Raw genomic sequence first — 15,745 nt, forward strand, 5'->3', positions numbered from 1 at the left:
CGACGGCTCACGCTCTGCGTATGCTTTATTTTAGCAGCCATTCGCTATAACCGTGTCCTTTCCCGGGAGACGCGGAGGATCGCGGTTAAGTTACGAGGTTTGCGTCAGCGAGACAGGGGTGTAGTTATTGCGCACCGCCACCGCGGTAAACAAAGCCGGCCGTTGAGCGGTGCCGTTTCTCCCTCGCGCACTTTCCCCGAGCGTAAGAAAAAAATCAGGAGTAAAAGCTGCATGCGAGGAGGAGGGTTTCTTCGAGAGTAATGCGGTAACTCGGGATCACCGCGCGAATAGAATTGGAACGAGAACGCGGAGCGACTCGCTCGTCGGGGATTAGATTGAACGGTGCGGAGGAAACTGGTCGAGCAAATTTCACGTTTGCTACTAATCTAATTATTAGTTTGCTGTCTCTGATAGTTACGTTTATGAAATACGGGTAGCTCCGATATTATTTCCTTGTAGGATGTAGAAATCATTATTCATCAGCACAAAGGACAAATATCACAGTGACGCGATTGCGTTGATAAAAATGGAGAATAGTCTCAATGAATACAGGTGCCAGGGGGTGAAGGCACTTCTCATGGGGATGTAAAGGTTCCGACTACGACACTGAATGCGGGGTACGGTTTATGTTTCCTGAACGGAGGACACGCGATGGCGCGATTTGCGATAGCGAAACCATGTCGCTGTTATTCGCGTTGTTTCGTTACTAATGAGAGTTCCATACGGACCGCCAGCGGCGATTTGTTCGATAAATAAGGATATTGCCATGTACTTAGTAGTACCGTCTGATTGGCAATCGAGAGCCAATCGTATTAGATATGAAATTGCGTTATATGTAATGTCTCATATTCAGGATGTTGGCATTCAGACAAGATCAATAGATTTGTTCACGTTGCGTAAAATTGGCTATTGTTTATCGAACTTTCATGCATTGTCTGCGAATCTGGGTCAGAGATTAAAAAGAATCCTTCATAATATAATAATTTCGTTCATTCTGACGCATTCGCAGAATATGATTAATCCTTTCTGTCATACATTTTCACCCCCCTCTCTCTCTCTCTCTCTCTTTTCTCTCTCTTTCATCGTATAGTTGAAAAATTAAATTTATTTCGGTTAAATATCCAATCGGCATCGCAAATTCTACACCGGCATGAAAAAATCACGTGTGCATGCGCGAGATATCTACATCTCGCCGTATCAAACAGCCAACATCAAATAACAATATCACAGAGGGAAATTAAAAATAAAACGAATTTTTATATACCGGTTTTCCGGCGAATCACGATGAATAAGTTAATTATCGCGGAATGATATCAAATGCAATCGACGAGCTCGAGAGGATTAATAAACCTTCATATTCGTCTGTCTGTCGTAGTTTCTCTCTCTTTCTCGCCCTCTCTTTCATCTCGGAATTCGAGACTTCACAGGTACCACATGATTAGCTTCGTGGTGTGAAAAAAAAGTGAAAGAATTTTTCTACGTGTGTGCCTGCGCACATGTGTGTATGTGTGTGCACGAAAGAGAAAGAAAGAAGAGACGAGAGAGAATCGGGTCGGCGCGCTCGTGCTCCTGCTTCAGCCTCTTTGGAGGGCCGAAGAATGAGTTCGTTGGACCGTGGAGAAACGTGACTGCATAAAAGTAGGATCCACTTTAAAGGTCTTTGATCCTACCCGTGTCTGTCTCTTCTAGGAATATATGCGTGCACACAGTTCACGGGACAAAGTGGAATATGGAACGGTACGGTCGTTCACGGGGCAAAGTAGGGTAATATGGAACGGCGTTCGAGAAAGGCACGAGACATCTCTCTGTCTTCCTAACTCTCTCTCTCTCTCTCTTTGTCTCTTTCCCTTTCCCTTTCACCCTTTGTCTCGCTCGCACAAACATCATTTCCGTATTTATCGAAATACGCTGCTCGCGAAATGTTAATCGCGTTCGACTCGCTCTTCGCGGGTTGCACGAGGGGTGAGGGGCGTAGTACCGCAATCCCTTGTAGCCACCACCGTTAGGCAACGAAACGCGAACGTGTGCGTTACGTTGTCGCCGCAATGGCCCTCGCTCGCTCCGCAGCCTGGCGCACGGAAAGAATACTAAATGCAAAACGTGTTCCGCAATTTGTCTGCCTTTATGCGGCGAGAGAGCGGAGATACAAATTTCGGCAAGCATAAAGCCCGCGCGATATATTAAACGGTGAGGAACGTGCCGCGCGCGGATGCCGCGAGCCCTTAACTCTCCTACGTAACTCTTCAATTTTTAATATTAAATTTCTGCCGGGTAGAAGGATGCGTACACTCAACAATGTAACGCGTACATGTGCGTGACGCGTCAAATAAGTCTGCAATCATAAAAATTTACTCCTCAACTTTTGCCGTTGATAAACCTAGAGACATTAATAAAAGCTTGAGGAAGAATTGAATATCAAGATAATTTCGAGAATAATGATTCAGGAATTAAATCGTACAAGTGGTTCAGAAATCTAGAAAACCAAAACTTGTCGAAGCGATTCCGAGGAGTCTGCGAAGATCCGTGTTTATCTCCTAACATTTTGCTAGAAAGTATCCTAATCTCTTGTTTCGCCAAGACGTTATCCCTCGTCAAGACATTATCGTCAGTGACGACGTCCATTCGCTAATTTCATGGGAGGACGCCAGTGGACGTGAAAGGACGACGGGCAATTGGGCGTTGAGCGCGCGGTCGAGCCGAGTTCAAAGTCGGCTCGGCTCGAATATTTTCGCGTGGGTCAGCCATTCTATTTTTGGCAGCGTGCCGGGCGACATTAATCCTCGGAGACCGCGGACATAAAGGTAGGTAGGTAGGTAGGTTGCTGGGTGAACGAGAAGAGAAAAGTCCGCTCCTCTCCATTTGGACTCGTCGCCGGGACGAAAATACCCCTTTTGTTTCTTCTAATGCTCGCCCTTTCTCTCCCCTTCGTGTCCTTCCATCCTCCTCCACCTCCGCAACCTACTCCATCCTACTCCATCCCCGTCGTCTCCGCCGCTCTCCCTCTCACTCGCATTCGTCGTTTCAGCGTCGTTCATGCCGCATTCCCTGCTCCTGCTTTCCTTCCTCATCCAAACCCCGCGTGCACCCCCTCGCCATCACCAGGCATTCCCGCACCCTCGCGCGCGCGACTAGAATCTGCGCCCTTTCGTCGTGTTTCTGGGATAATGAAAGGACTGCCGAAACGAAGTCCATTGACGACGACGCCGTCGACCCGCCTCGTTTAATCCTGCCGGAGTACACCAGAATCCGCTCGTATATCACGCGGAAATAAAGAGTTTACTCCGTCCGTCGCTAAAAGCATCACCACCGCCGCGCGCGATGCATCCGGGAAATCCCCGGGATCCGTTTCCGCGGTCGTATGGAACGCACGCCTCGTAATTATGCATTACGCTTTTCCGGCTGCGCGCCGCTGCCAGTTGGACGCGCCGCGTCTCATCGCGTTTTTCCACTTGCGTTTCCTTCACGCTCCTCCGCTCTCGGTTATGCGGCTAGTTTTATTTATTCATCGGAAGGGGTCTGCTCGCTCGCTCTCCTTCTCTCTTTTTCTTGCCGTGGGCTGCTGCGTGGAAAATTATCACGTCCAGAAATTATCACGCGCCGCCTCGGCAAGATTCAGTGCCGTTCTAATCGCAAGGTGTTCGCCGATGAAATGAGAATTCCGCTCTTTCCGGGTATCTCCTCCTCCTCGCGTGGCAAGATATCGCAAGATCCTTGGTAACCCTCGGCCATCTCGAACTTCCTCGGTCACAAGAGCGACACATTTCCGCTCAAGCGGCTATTATTAGGCGGGTGGTCGTTCGGAGTTAGCGGAACGGCGGCACGCCGGATCGGCGCGAGCCGATTGAATCGGGAAGAGGGAGGACCGGAAGGGGGATGAAATTTTCCGAGAATATGCGACCCCAAGCCGTTATATTCACCCTCTGTCCCCCGGTGCGGAAGTCGAAGGTCGTCGCTTTCGACGGCCATGGACGCTATCCGGATGGCTCGGGATGGCACGGCGATCGTGTGGAAACTGTAAGTCGTGGACGTGAGCCATCGGCGATACGTGATCCTACGCAGTGGACCGTATCTAGCACGTTCGGTTATCGCTGAGAAGTAAAGCTGGTTTACCTCCTCCGCGCCCACCCACCTTTTAAGCCACTATTCTAGCGATACGAGACTATCGATCGCGCGTCCGTTTGAAAAAGAGATTCCTCGCGGATATGTTGACACGGGTCCATCTCTAGAGTCTAGGATCGGCGTGGGAAAAACTGGCAAACTTGCTCAAAACTGCCGATGCAAGATGTGTTCGTGATGAGACGAGTGATGGCAACAACGTGGATGCGTAGACAAGATCATTAACGATCCTGCTGCTGGAATCTGCCTGAGAGTGACCAGATGACTTGGCGCACTGTTCACTTTCAGTTGCCGATCGTTTCCCGGTGGCCTCCTCGTATTTTACGTCAGCGGTTATTCCCAGCGAGGGCAGACGATTGTCTCGTGGAGAGGAATTACGTAATGGAGGGAGCTCACCGTGATACAAGGGATGTATACATGTCGCGTTCAAGACCGTTTCCACTGCCGACTTAATTTCACCCTTGGCTTCCTCCGTCCGAACTCGGTTCGCAAGTTTGAATATGATAACGTCGTCGAAAAAGAGAAAGAGAGAGAGAGAGACAAAGAGAGTATGAGAGAAAGAAAGAGAGACAAGAAGAAGAAGAAGAAGAAGAGAGAAAAGAGAGACAGAGTAGCCCCGATTATCTTCGAGGAAATTTATTCGAATATTCTTTATTTAAAGCGTAACTTCAATACTTTGATGCTGTTGGAACTCCACGAATTTTCTGTAACGTGTTCCGCGCGAAATGCGCTGAATAATCCAGCATGCCGTGAGCGGCATACTGACGAGAGGGCAATATTACAAAAATGGGAATTTAAGAGCACTCCATCACGCACGACGCTCATGGGATACGAGCACTTCTAGAAAGTATTAAACATTCGCAGTTACTTATTCATTCATCGAGCTCGCGTGTCCCATCGGACGAAACACCAGAGGGAACTCCACGGTTCGTTCTACGGGGACTTACACGTGAGCATGTTAATTGAGGACAGCCCGAATTATACATTCGATCGCCATTAATTCGCCAAAGTACAATTCCGTGCAATCTCTCTCTCTCTCGCTCTCTCTCTTTTTCTCTCCATCTTCACAAACGAATAATGCACGAGCGACGACGCCAACTTCTTTCTCACAGGATCCTCGAAACAACGCGACGTTCTCTACGTGCAATTTGCGTTTGGTCGAGCATCAAGAGGACTTCCCCGTCGCCACCCCATGGAAAACGTGGGCGGCCATGGGAGGAGATGCGCTCGGTCGCCGCGTCTGCGGAAAAAGAGTGATTTAAAGAAGTTTGCGCCGACACACGGCGATGCGACAGCTGTACGCGATAGCGTGCTTACGTTTCCACTCCCGTTTTAATTTCATCCACGGTGTTGTCGTCGGCCGGGAAAATTTTGACCGCGAACGCGGCGCAACCGCCGGTCGAGCGCTTTCTCACGAGCATTTTTGCACCCCATCCGTCCGTCGTTTCACCCCCCGGTCGCCCGGCCGTTCCGGTTTGCCCGGTTGTTGCATTATGCACGCGGCGCTACGATGATATTACGGCGCATCCATCTTGCGAGATCCCGAACGCCGCAATACACCACCGAATTATCAAACGAAATTCTATCGCGACACCCGATTATTTCCGCGGACGCTATCCCGTTTTATCACGGTCCAATGCTCCACTTTCTCGCATACTTCCTCCAGCCATCGCACCTCGCTGTCCGCGCTCGAGGCACGGAATTGTCGAAGAAGCCCTTCTCTTACCTAAGGAGAAGTTTTTAGAATCCCGTCGGGAAATTAAAAGTCCGATGGCGACGCGAGTCGATGACAGCGCCTCGTTAATGCGCGAGTAAACTACGGGAATATCTCGCTTGGAAAAAAAAGAAAAAAAGAAAGGAGGAAAGGGAAAGGAGAACTCCGTGAAATCGCGTTGGAGGATTCGACGGAATTCTGATGCCCGTGGAGGAATGCGTCGCCGGAACAAGGATGCGCTTGAACGACGAAGACGGGGGTGAGAATCGGCGAACCGAATGGACGACTGGTAATTCATCGGGTTGTCGAGGGACAAAACGGTGTCAAGCCCGACTGATATCGTGTTGCGTGTAACGCGCAGGGAGCGTGTGATGTGATTTGTCGATGACGTATCGATGACACGATATGAAATGTCCGATACGACGATGACCAAACACGGCGCCGTTAATCTCAATCCCGATCTTGTTTTACATTAATTATTACCATCGCGGGGCGGAGCACGGAACGACGTTTAGTTTCGACATCGCGCCTCGGTTTTTCCCCACTGCGAATCGATTGAGTGGAGTATCGAATTTTCCCGGGCATTAAATCGAAAATGACACCGTCGCCCGTTCATCCCCGATAATTGCGCCGTTCGCGATCCGGCTGTCGTCCGAGTTCCGCGACCAAGTTGAAACGGCGCAACCGACACCGGAACTACCAGCAGCACGTGAAACATCGTGCCAGCCAACAGTCTCATATTTCACGTGTACAACAATTTCACGTTCAACTGAAGAAACTCACCCGAGGTCTTCCCTTCCGATGAAAATCCATCCGAAGAAAGAGATATGTTTTCTTTAATATTTGCGAGATCAGTCTTTACGGGAGACATAAACTTTCGATGAAGAAATCCTGACGCATGCAGTATTCTCGATTTATTTATAAGACTTTAATGCGAAAATCGCGCGGACAATAATAGTGAGACCTCATATCGCAATTTTCATGGCTTTTCTCGAGAAATCTCGCAGACTGTGACGGGAATCACAAAGTTCTATCTCGCAGCTTCGGTTCTCAGATTCGCGACACTCTCCCGGTGTCTGAATGTTGGTTTCGGTGGGTTCCGCGGAAAATATATGGCGCGTCGTTCATCGGGCGCGTGAGCCACGGAGCGATAACTTCCCAAGTCGAGCTATCTCATTACGAGAAACTTGGGTCGAAATTCACGCGGGACGACACCGGACGGACCAGCCATCTCCGAACGCCTCCCGCCGGCGAGCCATACTGATTTAATAACGCGAATGGCTGAAGAACACCGCGAAAGAAGAACGTGACAAGGGAAGCTGAAGGAAGCCAAGCGCGCGCGTCCCTTCTTCGCTTTTCTTACCCTTATTTATCTAACACCTACGTACGGACGGTAAAAACCAGTTACAACGAGCAAACGCGTATCTCGTGTTTCCAGATCTTTAATATGAGAGACGGAGAGAGACGGAGAGCAAAAGAGAGAAAAAGCGAAAGAGAGGAAAAGCCGAGAGCAAGAGAGGGTAGTTTCGCAGGTAACGGCAGCAATATCTCGTCAGGGGCGTCGGCATTTTTTCGCAAAGTTCCGGCAACAACGGGCGTTTACGAGGGTGCCGGGCGTGCATCCCCGAAAAGAGGAGCATCGCGAGAGTAACGAGTTGCCGAGAGGACACGGAGCGTCTCGCCGTTCCATTCGAAGCGCGTTCCGACGAACGTCGAAACGCGAAACGACGAACAGGCGCGACCGCGTCGGGACAAAAAGAAATGACGTACAACGCGGGACAACGAGGGAGTGTGCAGGTCGAAGGAGGTGGCACGGGGGTGCACTGGTGAATTCTGCGGAAAGGAAGAGGAGGACTCTGCTCGAAAGAAAGAGCGCGCGCGGGCAAAGGAGGCAAAAGCGGATGGGAGAAACGGAACGACGGTGGTCCGTGGTTACCGCGAACTACACAATAGTTGGCCGTCTCACAATGGAGAGCGGCCCAGGGCTGCGAGCGAGCAGACGGAATGAGTTTTTCCCTCGTTTCGAGTCGCGGGGACTATTTTAGTTTCCATTCTTTCGTTCGTTGCCGCGGCTCCTCTCTCTCTCTCTTCTCCGTTTGCTTTTCTCTCTTGCACCCTTTCTGCCTTTTTCTCTCTTGCTCTCTTTCTCTGGAGTGGTCGCTCTTTGCTTCTCTCCCTTTTACATCTCTCTCGCGCGCGGCTCCTTTCTTACCGTTGCGCGCGTTCGAGCAGGACCCTCCTTATTTCTGTCGCGGCCCTTTCTTTCGTTCACGCAGCTCGGTCGCGTTTCACCGGAGCGTCGCAACGACCGTCGTAAAGTTATTATTTTACGGATGCGCGCAGGGAGACGTGCGGAAAGGGCGAACAGGCGGAGATCGTTTCGTTAGCTTCGAGACTCGAAAGAAGAAAGAAAGAGAGAGAGGAAGAGAGAAGGAGGAGGAGTTTCTCTTGAGAGAAATGATGGAACTCGCTGGAACGCGTGGACCGGAATTAATTCCTTCTTGGTTATTTAACGCTGGTCTACCTTGGTCTGTCTTGAAGACAGCATGGTCGCAACCTTGCGAGCAACACGACGAAATCGAAGACTGCGATCGAGAGAAATGCAACGAGGACTTTGTGCGCAGACAAAGGGCCCAATTGCCGAATGAGGAAATTCTGACTTGATTCTTGACCGGCTTGACTGGCGCTGACCCAAGTGAATCCCTTGACGGAAAACTCAGTCGTATTTCCCCTGAAATTGCACTTCTGATCCGACTCTGCGTTCCCTCTTTCTCTCCGTCTCACTCGCTTCTATCTTGATAAACGTACAGGCGCGCGAGGGATTATTTAATCAAGATTTAATTAGAAATTAGATCAGAACGGAATAGCTATCATGAAGGATCGCCTCTAGGAGGCGGAGCGCGCGCGCAACACGAAGGGCCTTCCAACGAAAGGCGCGTGAGACTGAAATTAATTTGTTTTCTGGTAATTCCGTGCTCTCGACCACCGGCGACCACCCGCATGGCGCACGTCATTTCTCGTCCGTCAAATATTAGCCGCGTAAAAGGGCTCTTATGTACCGCGCCAGTCAACAACCGAAATACTCACGTAAATTTTCTTATGAAATACTAAAGCATATTTCGTCATGAGAGAGAGAGACGCTGGATACGGATGAATATTCAGTGGTTCATAAATTCCAAGCAGTGCGTTTATTAAATGCCCATGCAATTTTCAGTATTATATTATAGTTACTTTTGATCGATGAGCGTTTCCGTCAATTTGCATGTTTCGCCTACATGTTTCTTTGAAATTTCAGTTGCCAATCTCACCGGACTGGGAAGTGACGCGCGGACAACGACGAAATCCGATGGAGCGTTTGCAAGTGGCACGCTTCGACACATGCACGTAATGTATTCCGGACTCATCCGCGTATATCAAAAATCGTGAATATTCGTTTTGGCAGGTGGACGTATCTGCTTAATCGCCAGGTTTAAAGATTTATGACACGGCGGCAGCGGCCGGTCCGTTACGGCCGTCCGAAATCATTTTTCGATTGATTATCGCCCGGCCGCCCACTACCATTTTTTTTTGTTCCTATGTGTCGTCCCTGTCATGGGAAAAATATTTTCCGGTCGGGGCGCACGGCCTCAGGTATATGGCGCGTATCTGCGAATCTCGTTTTATGAAACAGCGAATTTTCGAGTTACAAAATAAAATCGGCGCGGCACGGTAACGAATATCGCGCGCCATTTCATGTATCTATTAACTTTTCGATCGCGACGCGTTGAAATGAAAAAACAAAAAAAGGGGGCAGAAGTGCACAGAAATGAAACAAAAAACAAGACAGACAAACAAAAAGAGAAGGAAGGAGCGACTGGTCCATTGTTAACGCGTCCCAATTATTTCGCGCGGATCTGCTCGTAAATATCGGGCCTTGTCCGCGCTCGTGCGAGCCCGCGCGTGTTCACCAAGCGGAGATATTTCGTGCGCGTCGCTTCCTCCCGGCGCTTTGCGCGACATATGGAAAGAAGCACTCTCGGCCGCGACGCCCGTCGAAGTGACGTGAACAAAATGCTTCTTGAGGCTGAATCCAGCTGTAAGGAAACTTCAATCTAAGAATACCTTCGTCAGAGAGAAGACCGGCGCGCAACGTCATTAGCGAGATATAATTTCAAAGGGAGTCGGTACGCGCGCGCAGAGCGCATAGCCCGGTACGCTTTCAAATGACTTTTATTTGATGTCAGGCTACATGGAAAACTTTGACGACACGCAGTTGTGTCGCGCTCCCTCTGCTTTGGTGTATGCTATAATAATATCTGTGTTGTACGTTCGGCTTTCATATTGCTGGTCGTCATAATGAGAAGGAACTCAACCTGACGACGCCGACGAGAGTATACGATGAGGTTGGACGTCGGCAAGTGTATTTTATGTATCGGCATTGGCGCTCTGCGAAATTGGTGTGTGGCCGTAGAAATATTTGAGTATATCAAATTTATGTTTATATTATTATATTACTATTTATCACGGCATCATTTTATATATGTACATTTTATTGGAGTAAGAAATAAACACACAGAAATCTTGCACAGAAAGGACCCCGCACAAACCTTATGGAAAATGGCTTTCGGTGAAATTGGCTGAAACTTTGCCATTTTGTACTTGAAGTGATGTTGATCGAAAGTTACCATTGCAACAAGTCAATCCTATGAGCCGTTCTTGTTCTAAAAAGGCCCAAAGTTTGTTAATAAGAAAATAAAAATAGCAACGCGAAACAAAATGAATTAATTGTTTCCAAACAGAGATTGTTTTTTTCGCATTTTATTTTATTATCATAATTGAGTCTTAAACAGAGAATTGGTGGTATACACATAACTAGTAAGCGGGGCTTATGTGTATACCACCAATTCTCTGTTTAAGACTCAATTATGATAATAAAATAAAATGCGAAAAAAACAATCTCTGTTTGGAAACAATTAATTCATTTTGTTTCGCGTTGCTATTTTTATTTTCTTATTTCTGACAGTTGCACGAGCGCGCGCACGCACGCAGCACCACACACACGCACGCACGCACGCACGCATACATACAGAAAGGGTCAGATCCATGCTACGTCCATGTCGATGACGCCTAGAGCGAGAATGTATTATAGACACTATTAACAAACTTTGGGCCTTTTTAGAACAAGAACGGCTCATAGGATTGACTTGTTGCAATGGTAACTTTCGATCAGCATCACTTCAAGTACAAAATGGCAAAGTTTCAGCCAATTTCACCGAAAACCATTTTCCATAAGGTTTGTGCGGGGTCCTTTCCCGCATTTTTGTTAATAAATATTTTTTGTTTTTTTATCGACGGTTTGAAAGCTCTTTCCACAATATACTTCATGATGACAATACATATACTGCATACACGCGTGTACGGAATGCGAGAAGCAGATGATTCGCGTTTGTTTCACGCAACTATGTCAATTTTTCGCCGAGTTGTAGCGTTTTGAAAATTAGGGGTAGTAGCAGTTTTTCGTCGCAGGTGCAAGCTTGCCAGCACGTGGCCGGAGCACATGGTCACGAGCACTGCTCGATGATGATTGGTCGACGAAGATCTCGTGATTCCCTCCACCACAGATTTCGCTTCTAGATCATGATCACGGGTCGATATAATTAGGTATCAATCACTTTGCACAGAAAAATCGCAGCGAGATAAAACAAGTTTCATTTGAAAGCTGAAACTCCAGCGCTTTCAACGAGCTCAAAATCATTTATCTCCATTAATTAATTTGTGCGGTATGACTGGCTGATTACAAAAATAAAATTAATTTCTAAATTAAAAGTCATTCAAAATTTAAATGATGATATCTCAGCTCACAGAGATCGCGGCGATGTGAAACAAAATTAGTTGAACGATGTGTGTACACACTCTCGTGCGTTTACAAAAACACCAAAATTAAGTCTGTTCTCTCCACGTGTAAGTAAACTCACGCGAATAATGGGGTCAACAGTAGCACCGCTGCTCTTACTACGTCAATTTACCTAACGAAATTAGCGCTGAGTTAAAACAGCACATTTGCGAAATTTTGTTACAAAACTCCACAACAACGCGTACATTGCATAATATGTAGCACGATTCATTCTAGGTCTTTGGCTCACTTACAGCAAAGAGCAGAGAGAGAGAGATAACCGCGCGATCGGTGAAGCGTGAAAAAAACACGTCAGAAAAAAAACACATTTATCACTGCTCCTCTCTTTCGTTCATTAAAGCGCGGCGATGCGGGATGAGATTATTTTTGGTTTATCGCGCCGCTTAATGAATTTCCCAGTCACGCGAGAAGCTGCTCTGCCGCACGAATTGACAGCAAACTCGCAACAACTGCTTGGCTCGGCTGTCACGATGACTGCTCTCCAGCTGAATGTGATGAACATGAGAGTGCCCTCGTGAATCGCGACTCGTCACATTAAATGCGAGAGGAATTTCAATCAAAGTCATAGGGACTAGGGAGGGAAGGGAGAATAATTGTTATTGATAGATACGCGGTTGTTAACGGATTAAACAATCGCCGCACGTGCTGCAAAAGAGGTATCGCACTCGCCGCGCGCTTAATGATTTCCCATTTGCGCGGTGTATGACGTGTTACGTGCACCAGTTCCGGATTGTCAAAATACGTCGCCGAGCGAGATGCTCGTCGAAAATACGGAAACGTCTATCTCGCTCGCGGAATTTGATGTGAGACACGATGTCTTCCTATTCCTATTCTGGATATTCAATAATTGGTCCATTCATGTCTTTTATAATGACATTTAAATTTATTTATTAAGTTTTTATCTGTCTCGGTCCAAGATTACACGCGCGATACAAATTGACGTCACGAAATGCGAAACGGACGAGCAAGAGAGACGTTGCTCGCGAACGGTCTGCACTTTTGCACAATTCGACATTGATTAGCAACAAAGACGATTGGGAACTCCATTTGAGACATCCTGCCGGGAAGACTTCGCTGAAGTTGCCGGTTCAAGCGTTTTCGCGCCGCGTGTTAAGTTTCTGCTTGCTCGGCGTGCTCGGCTGCACGCTTAAACGCATGCAGAGCTTCCTTAATGCCTTCTCCATTTCTTCGGGGGTGACGCAGCTTTTACCAGATGCCGTAGCCAAGTTCTCGGCGTCTCGCAGACACTCCTCCAATATGCTTTCCACGACGGCCGAGAGGGCGGCCTGCGCTCTGCCGGATATGACGTACGCCTGACCTGCCGTTCAAAATTAAGCACATCTTCGTGAGCGATGCTGAACAATTCGCTGATAAAGCGTAACGCGATTAGCAGCGTCACTCGCGCGCGCGGAAACGCGCGGAGGATATATGTGTCATATTATTTTCCGGCGCGCGCGTCGGAAGTGACGCGCGTTCTCTTAACTATTAAATCAACGTAATGCGATTGCACCTCGCGCGAGCGTTCTCCCCGTTCTTCTACGATCCTCCATCTCGAGATGGAGGATTCCTTGATGAGACGTCATCATTCCGCGTGTTACAGTTTTCAGAGCGAGAAATCGATCCGTCAAGATCCTCGCCGAGGAGTACGCTCGGCGTTACATTACATCATGCGCGTATAAAGATGATAATTAAATCCGTAACGTGGAACGCGCGTGTAGCGGGCTTCGCTGTCGCTTGATACAACCACGAAGACAGATTCTGATTGAATGAATCCGCGCCGCGTTTCGCCGCCGCGTACGATTGATCGACAACAGTTTCGGCATGCATTTTTTATTTCCACGCGGATGTATTTCGCATTCGCCGCATATATCCGCATCCGAGGCCGCCGTCGCCCCATCCCCTCCGAGTCGGTGAAAACTCGTCGGCGTAAAATCGCGAGACGGGAAACGGGGTGAGATTCGAGTCGCGCGAGGGGTATATGCGCTCGCTCGGAAGGGGGCGAGCCCGCGAGAAAATAGTCCTTTCTGCGGGCGATGAAATATGAATCGTTCGTAACAACTTGCGTATGGCGTGCACTTTTGTGCGAGTCCTCTCGGCGAGAAGATACGAAATACGGAATTTAATCGCCGCGAGACAGGGATAAATCGATGCAGGAACGACGGGGAAGGAGAGGGAAAGGGGGTAAGAGGAATGTCTTTGTCGTGGATAATCAGATCGATAATTAGAAACGAGGGAGTATCCGCGAAAATTTCACTCAGCTTTGAATACGTGCATGTGCATGTATATGAAGGAATGTGTACGTATGCGTATGTGTGTATAGGTGTGCGTATATCGGGCGGAAAACCGAAACCGCAGCATTTGATGTAGCCGCGGTCGCATCGCGCAGAGACCAGAACGATCGATCAAAAATTCAGTGGAAAAAAAGAATGGAAAAGAGAACGCAAACGCAACGTCCATTTGTTATGGTCTACATAAAAAGCGCGAAGCCGGCGAAGCTGAATTACCGATGTCGGCGTCACGGTTAAAAGTGCGAACGTTTCACGAAGAAATGTGTTTTGGTAGCCGCGCGAGTCGTACTCCGTAAGTAGCCATCAACAATGTGTTGCACAATAATTAAAACGCTGATTACAAACGCTGACGCAAACACTGGCGCAAAGTCGAGTGCGTGCAATCAATGCGAGCGATCGTTTTAATGCACTCGATCTCGTTTGCGTGCCTTTCATGAATTAGTGCAACGTAAACATGATTTTTCGACACCGATTTTTTAATTTAACTTAAAATATATTCCAAACTATTGCAATCATTATTTATTTATTTTTTTAAATAAAAAAGGAGACTCTCGGAGGCTTTGAAAACTTATGAAATTCCGAGTTCCGGAAGTACACGCTCTGCGGACTCGAGCGATGAAGCGATATCGCGATTACTCGTGCTCCTGCCGATGGTGCGCCGCATTCCTCCTCCCCCTTTTCTTTATCCTTTTTCCTCAATGAAATGCACGAAGATTAAACGTAACGCCTCACGTCAGCGGATTCTTCCTTTCGGTACGCTCGCCGCGTTAGCTCGAGGGGGTGGTTACCGGACGGACAGAAGGGTGGGCGAGGTGGCGAATGCCGTTCTTAATTCCTCCGGCTGTATCCGTGGCCGTATCACGTACGTGCAGGTGTGGTCGCGTTTTATCGGCGTGGGTGTATCTCATTTCGTAAAGTGCACAACCACTTCACTCTCTCGCGCACCCCTCTCGTTCGTTGCTCATTCATCCCCTACCCCTCCCCCGTTCGCCTCTGGCCCGGCCGCTTCTACCCGGCCGTGATTTCCGCCTGTGTGTCGTAGGGCCTCCCGCCACCCCCCGAAATAATCTGTCACCGCGTTCTACGGACTCGATGACAGAACAACGTACCGGAAACGATGCGGACTCGATGGAGTGTGTCGGCTCGCTCGCTCGCTCATCGTCCGCAATTTTCAGAACGACCAAACACTCCCCGGCGACTCGCTCGGTCGAACCCCGCCTCGGGAGATACCATTCTTGCACGCCGAGATTATATTGCGCTCTCTCGCTCCGTGGTGAAAATATCGCGGTGGAATATGAGAGGAAAGAGGAGAGATCAAGAGATCCGTGCGAGGGAGTGCGCGTTCTTTGAAGCTGGGACGCCCCGTATATTGTACGATACGAGAGACGCGGGCGAGAAAGATTGTAATGGATTTTCGTAGCTTGAGGAAGTGAATTGCACGCGCGCGCGCGAGATGGAATAAACGCGCTCGCGGCCTCACCCCGCGCCGCGGCACGTTTAATAACGCGCGTTAAATTATCCTCTGTCAACGAATAATTATTGCGCGAGCGACGACGGAAAGTTCAAGCGAAGTGTGCGAATACCGTCTTCCGGGAATTCTGTATTAAATTTAATATAACGTATATGTGTCTGTATATGTCTGTGTGTGTGTGTGTGTGGGGTAATAATTTATTTACACAGGTTAGCCATCAAGCGTTTACGCACTTTGGTCCTCCCGGATGTCGGGGTAGAATC

At 48.5% G+C, this 15,745-nt stretch overlaps 1 protein-coding gene across 1 annotated transcript; it reads right to left on the reverse strand.

Annotated features, from left to right (window-relative positions):
- Positions 1–12,110: 12,110 nt before the first annotated feature.
- LOC113561951 lies at positions 12,111–13,048 on the reverse strand (the record flags this gene model as incomplete). Its single annotated transcript, XM_026969629.1, has 1 exon — positions 12,111–13,048. A coding segment is annotated over one exon (237 nt), but the record flags the coding sequence as incomplete, so codon positions are not given.
- Between the last annotated feature and the right edge of the window lie 2,697 nt (positions 13,049–15,745).

This window comes from Ooceraea biroi, chromosome 1 (assembly GCF_003672135.1).
Source record: "Ooceraea biroi isolate clonal line C1 chromosome 1, Obir_v5.4, whole genome shotgun sequence".
NCBI classification, from domain to species: Eukaryota; Metazoa; Arthropoda; class Insecta; order Hymenoptera; family Formicidae; genus Ooceraea; species Ooceraea biroi.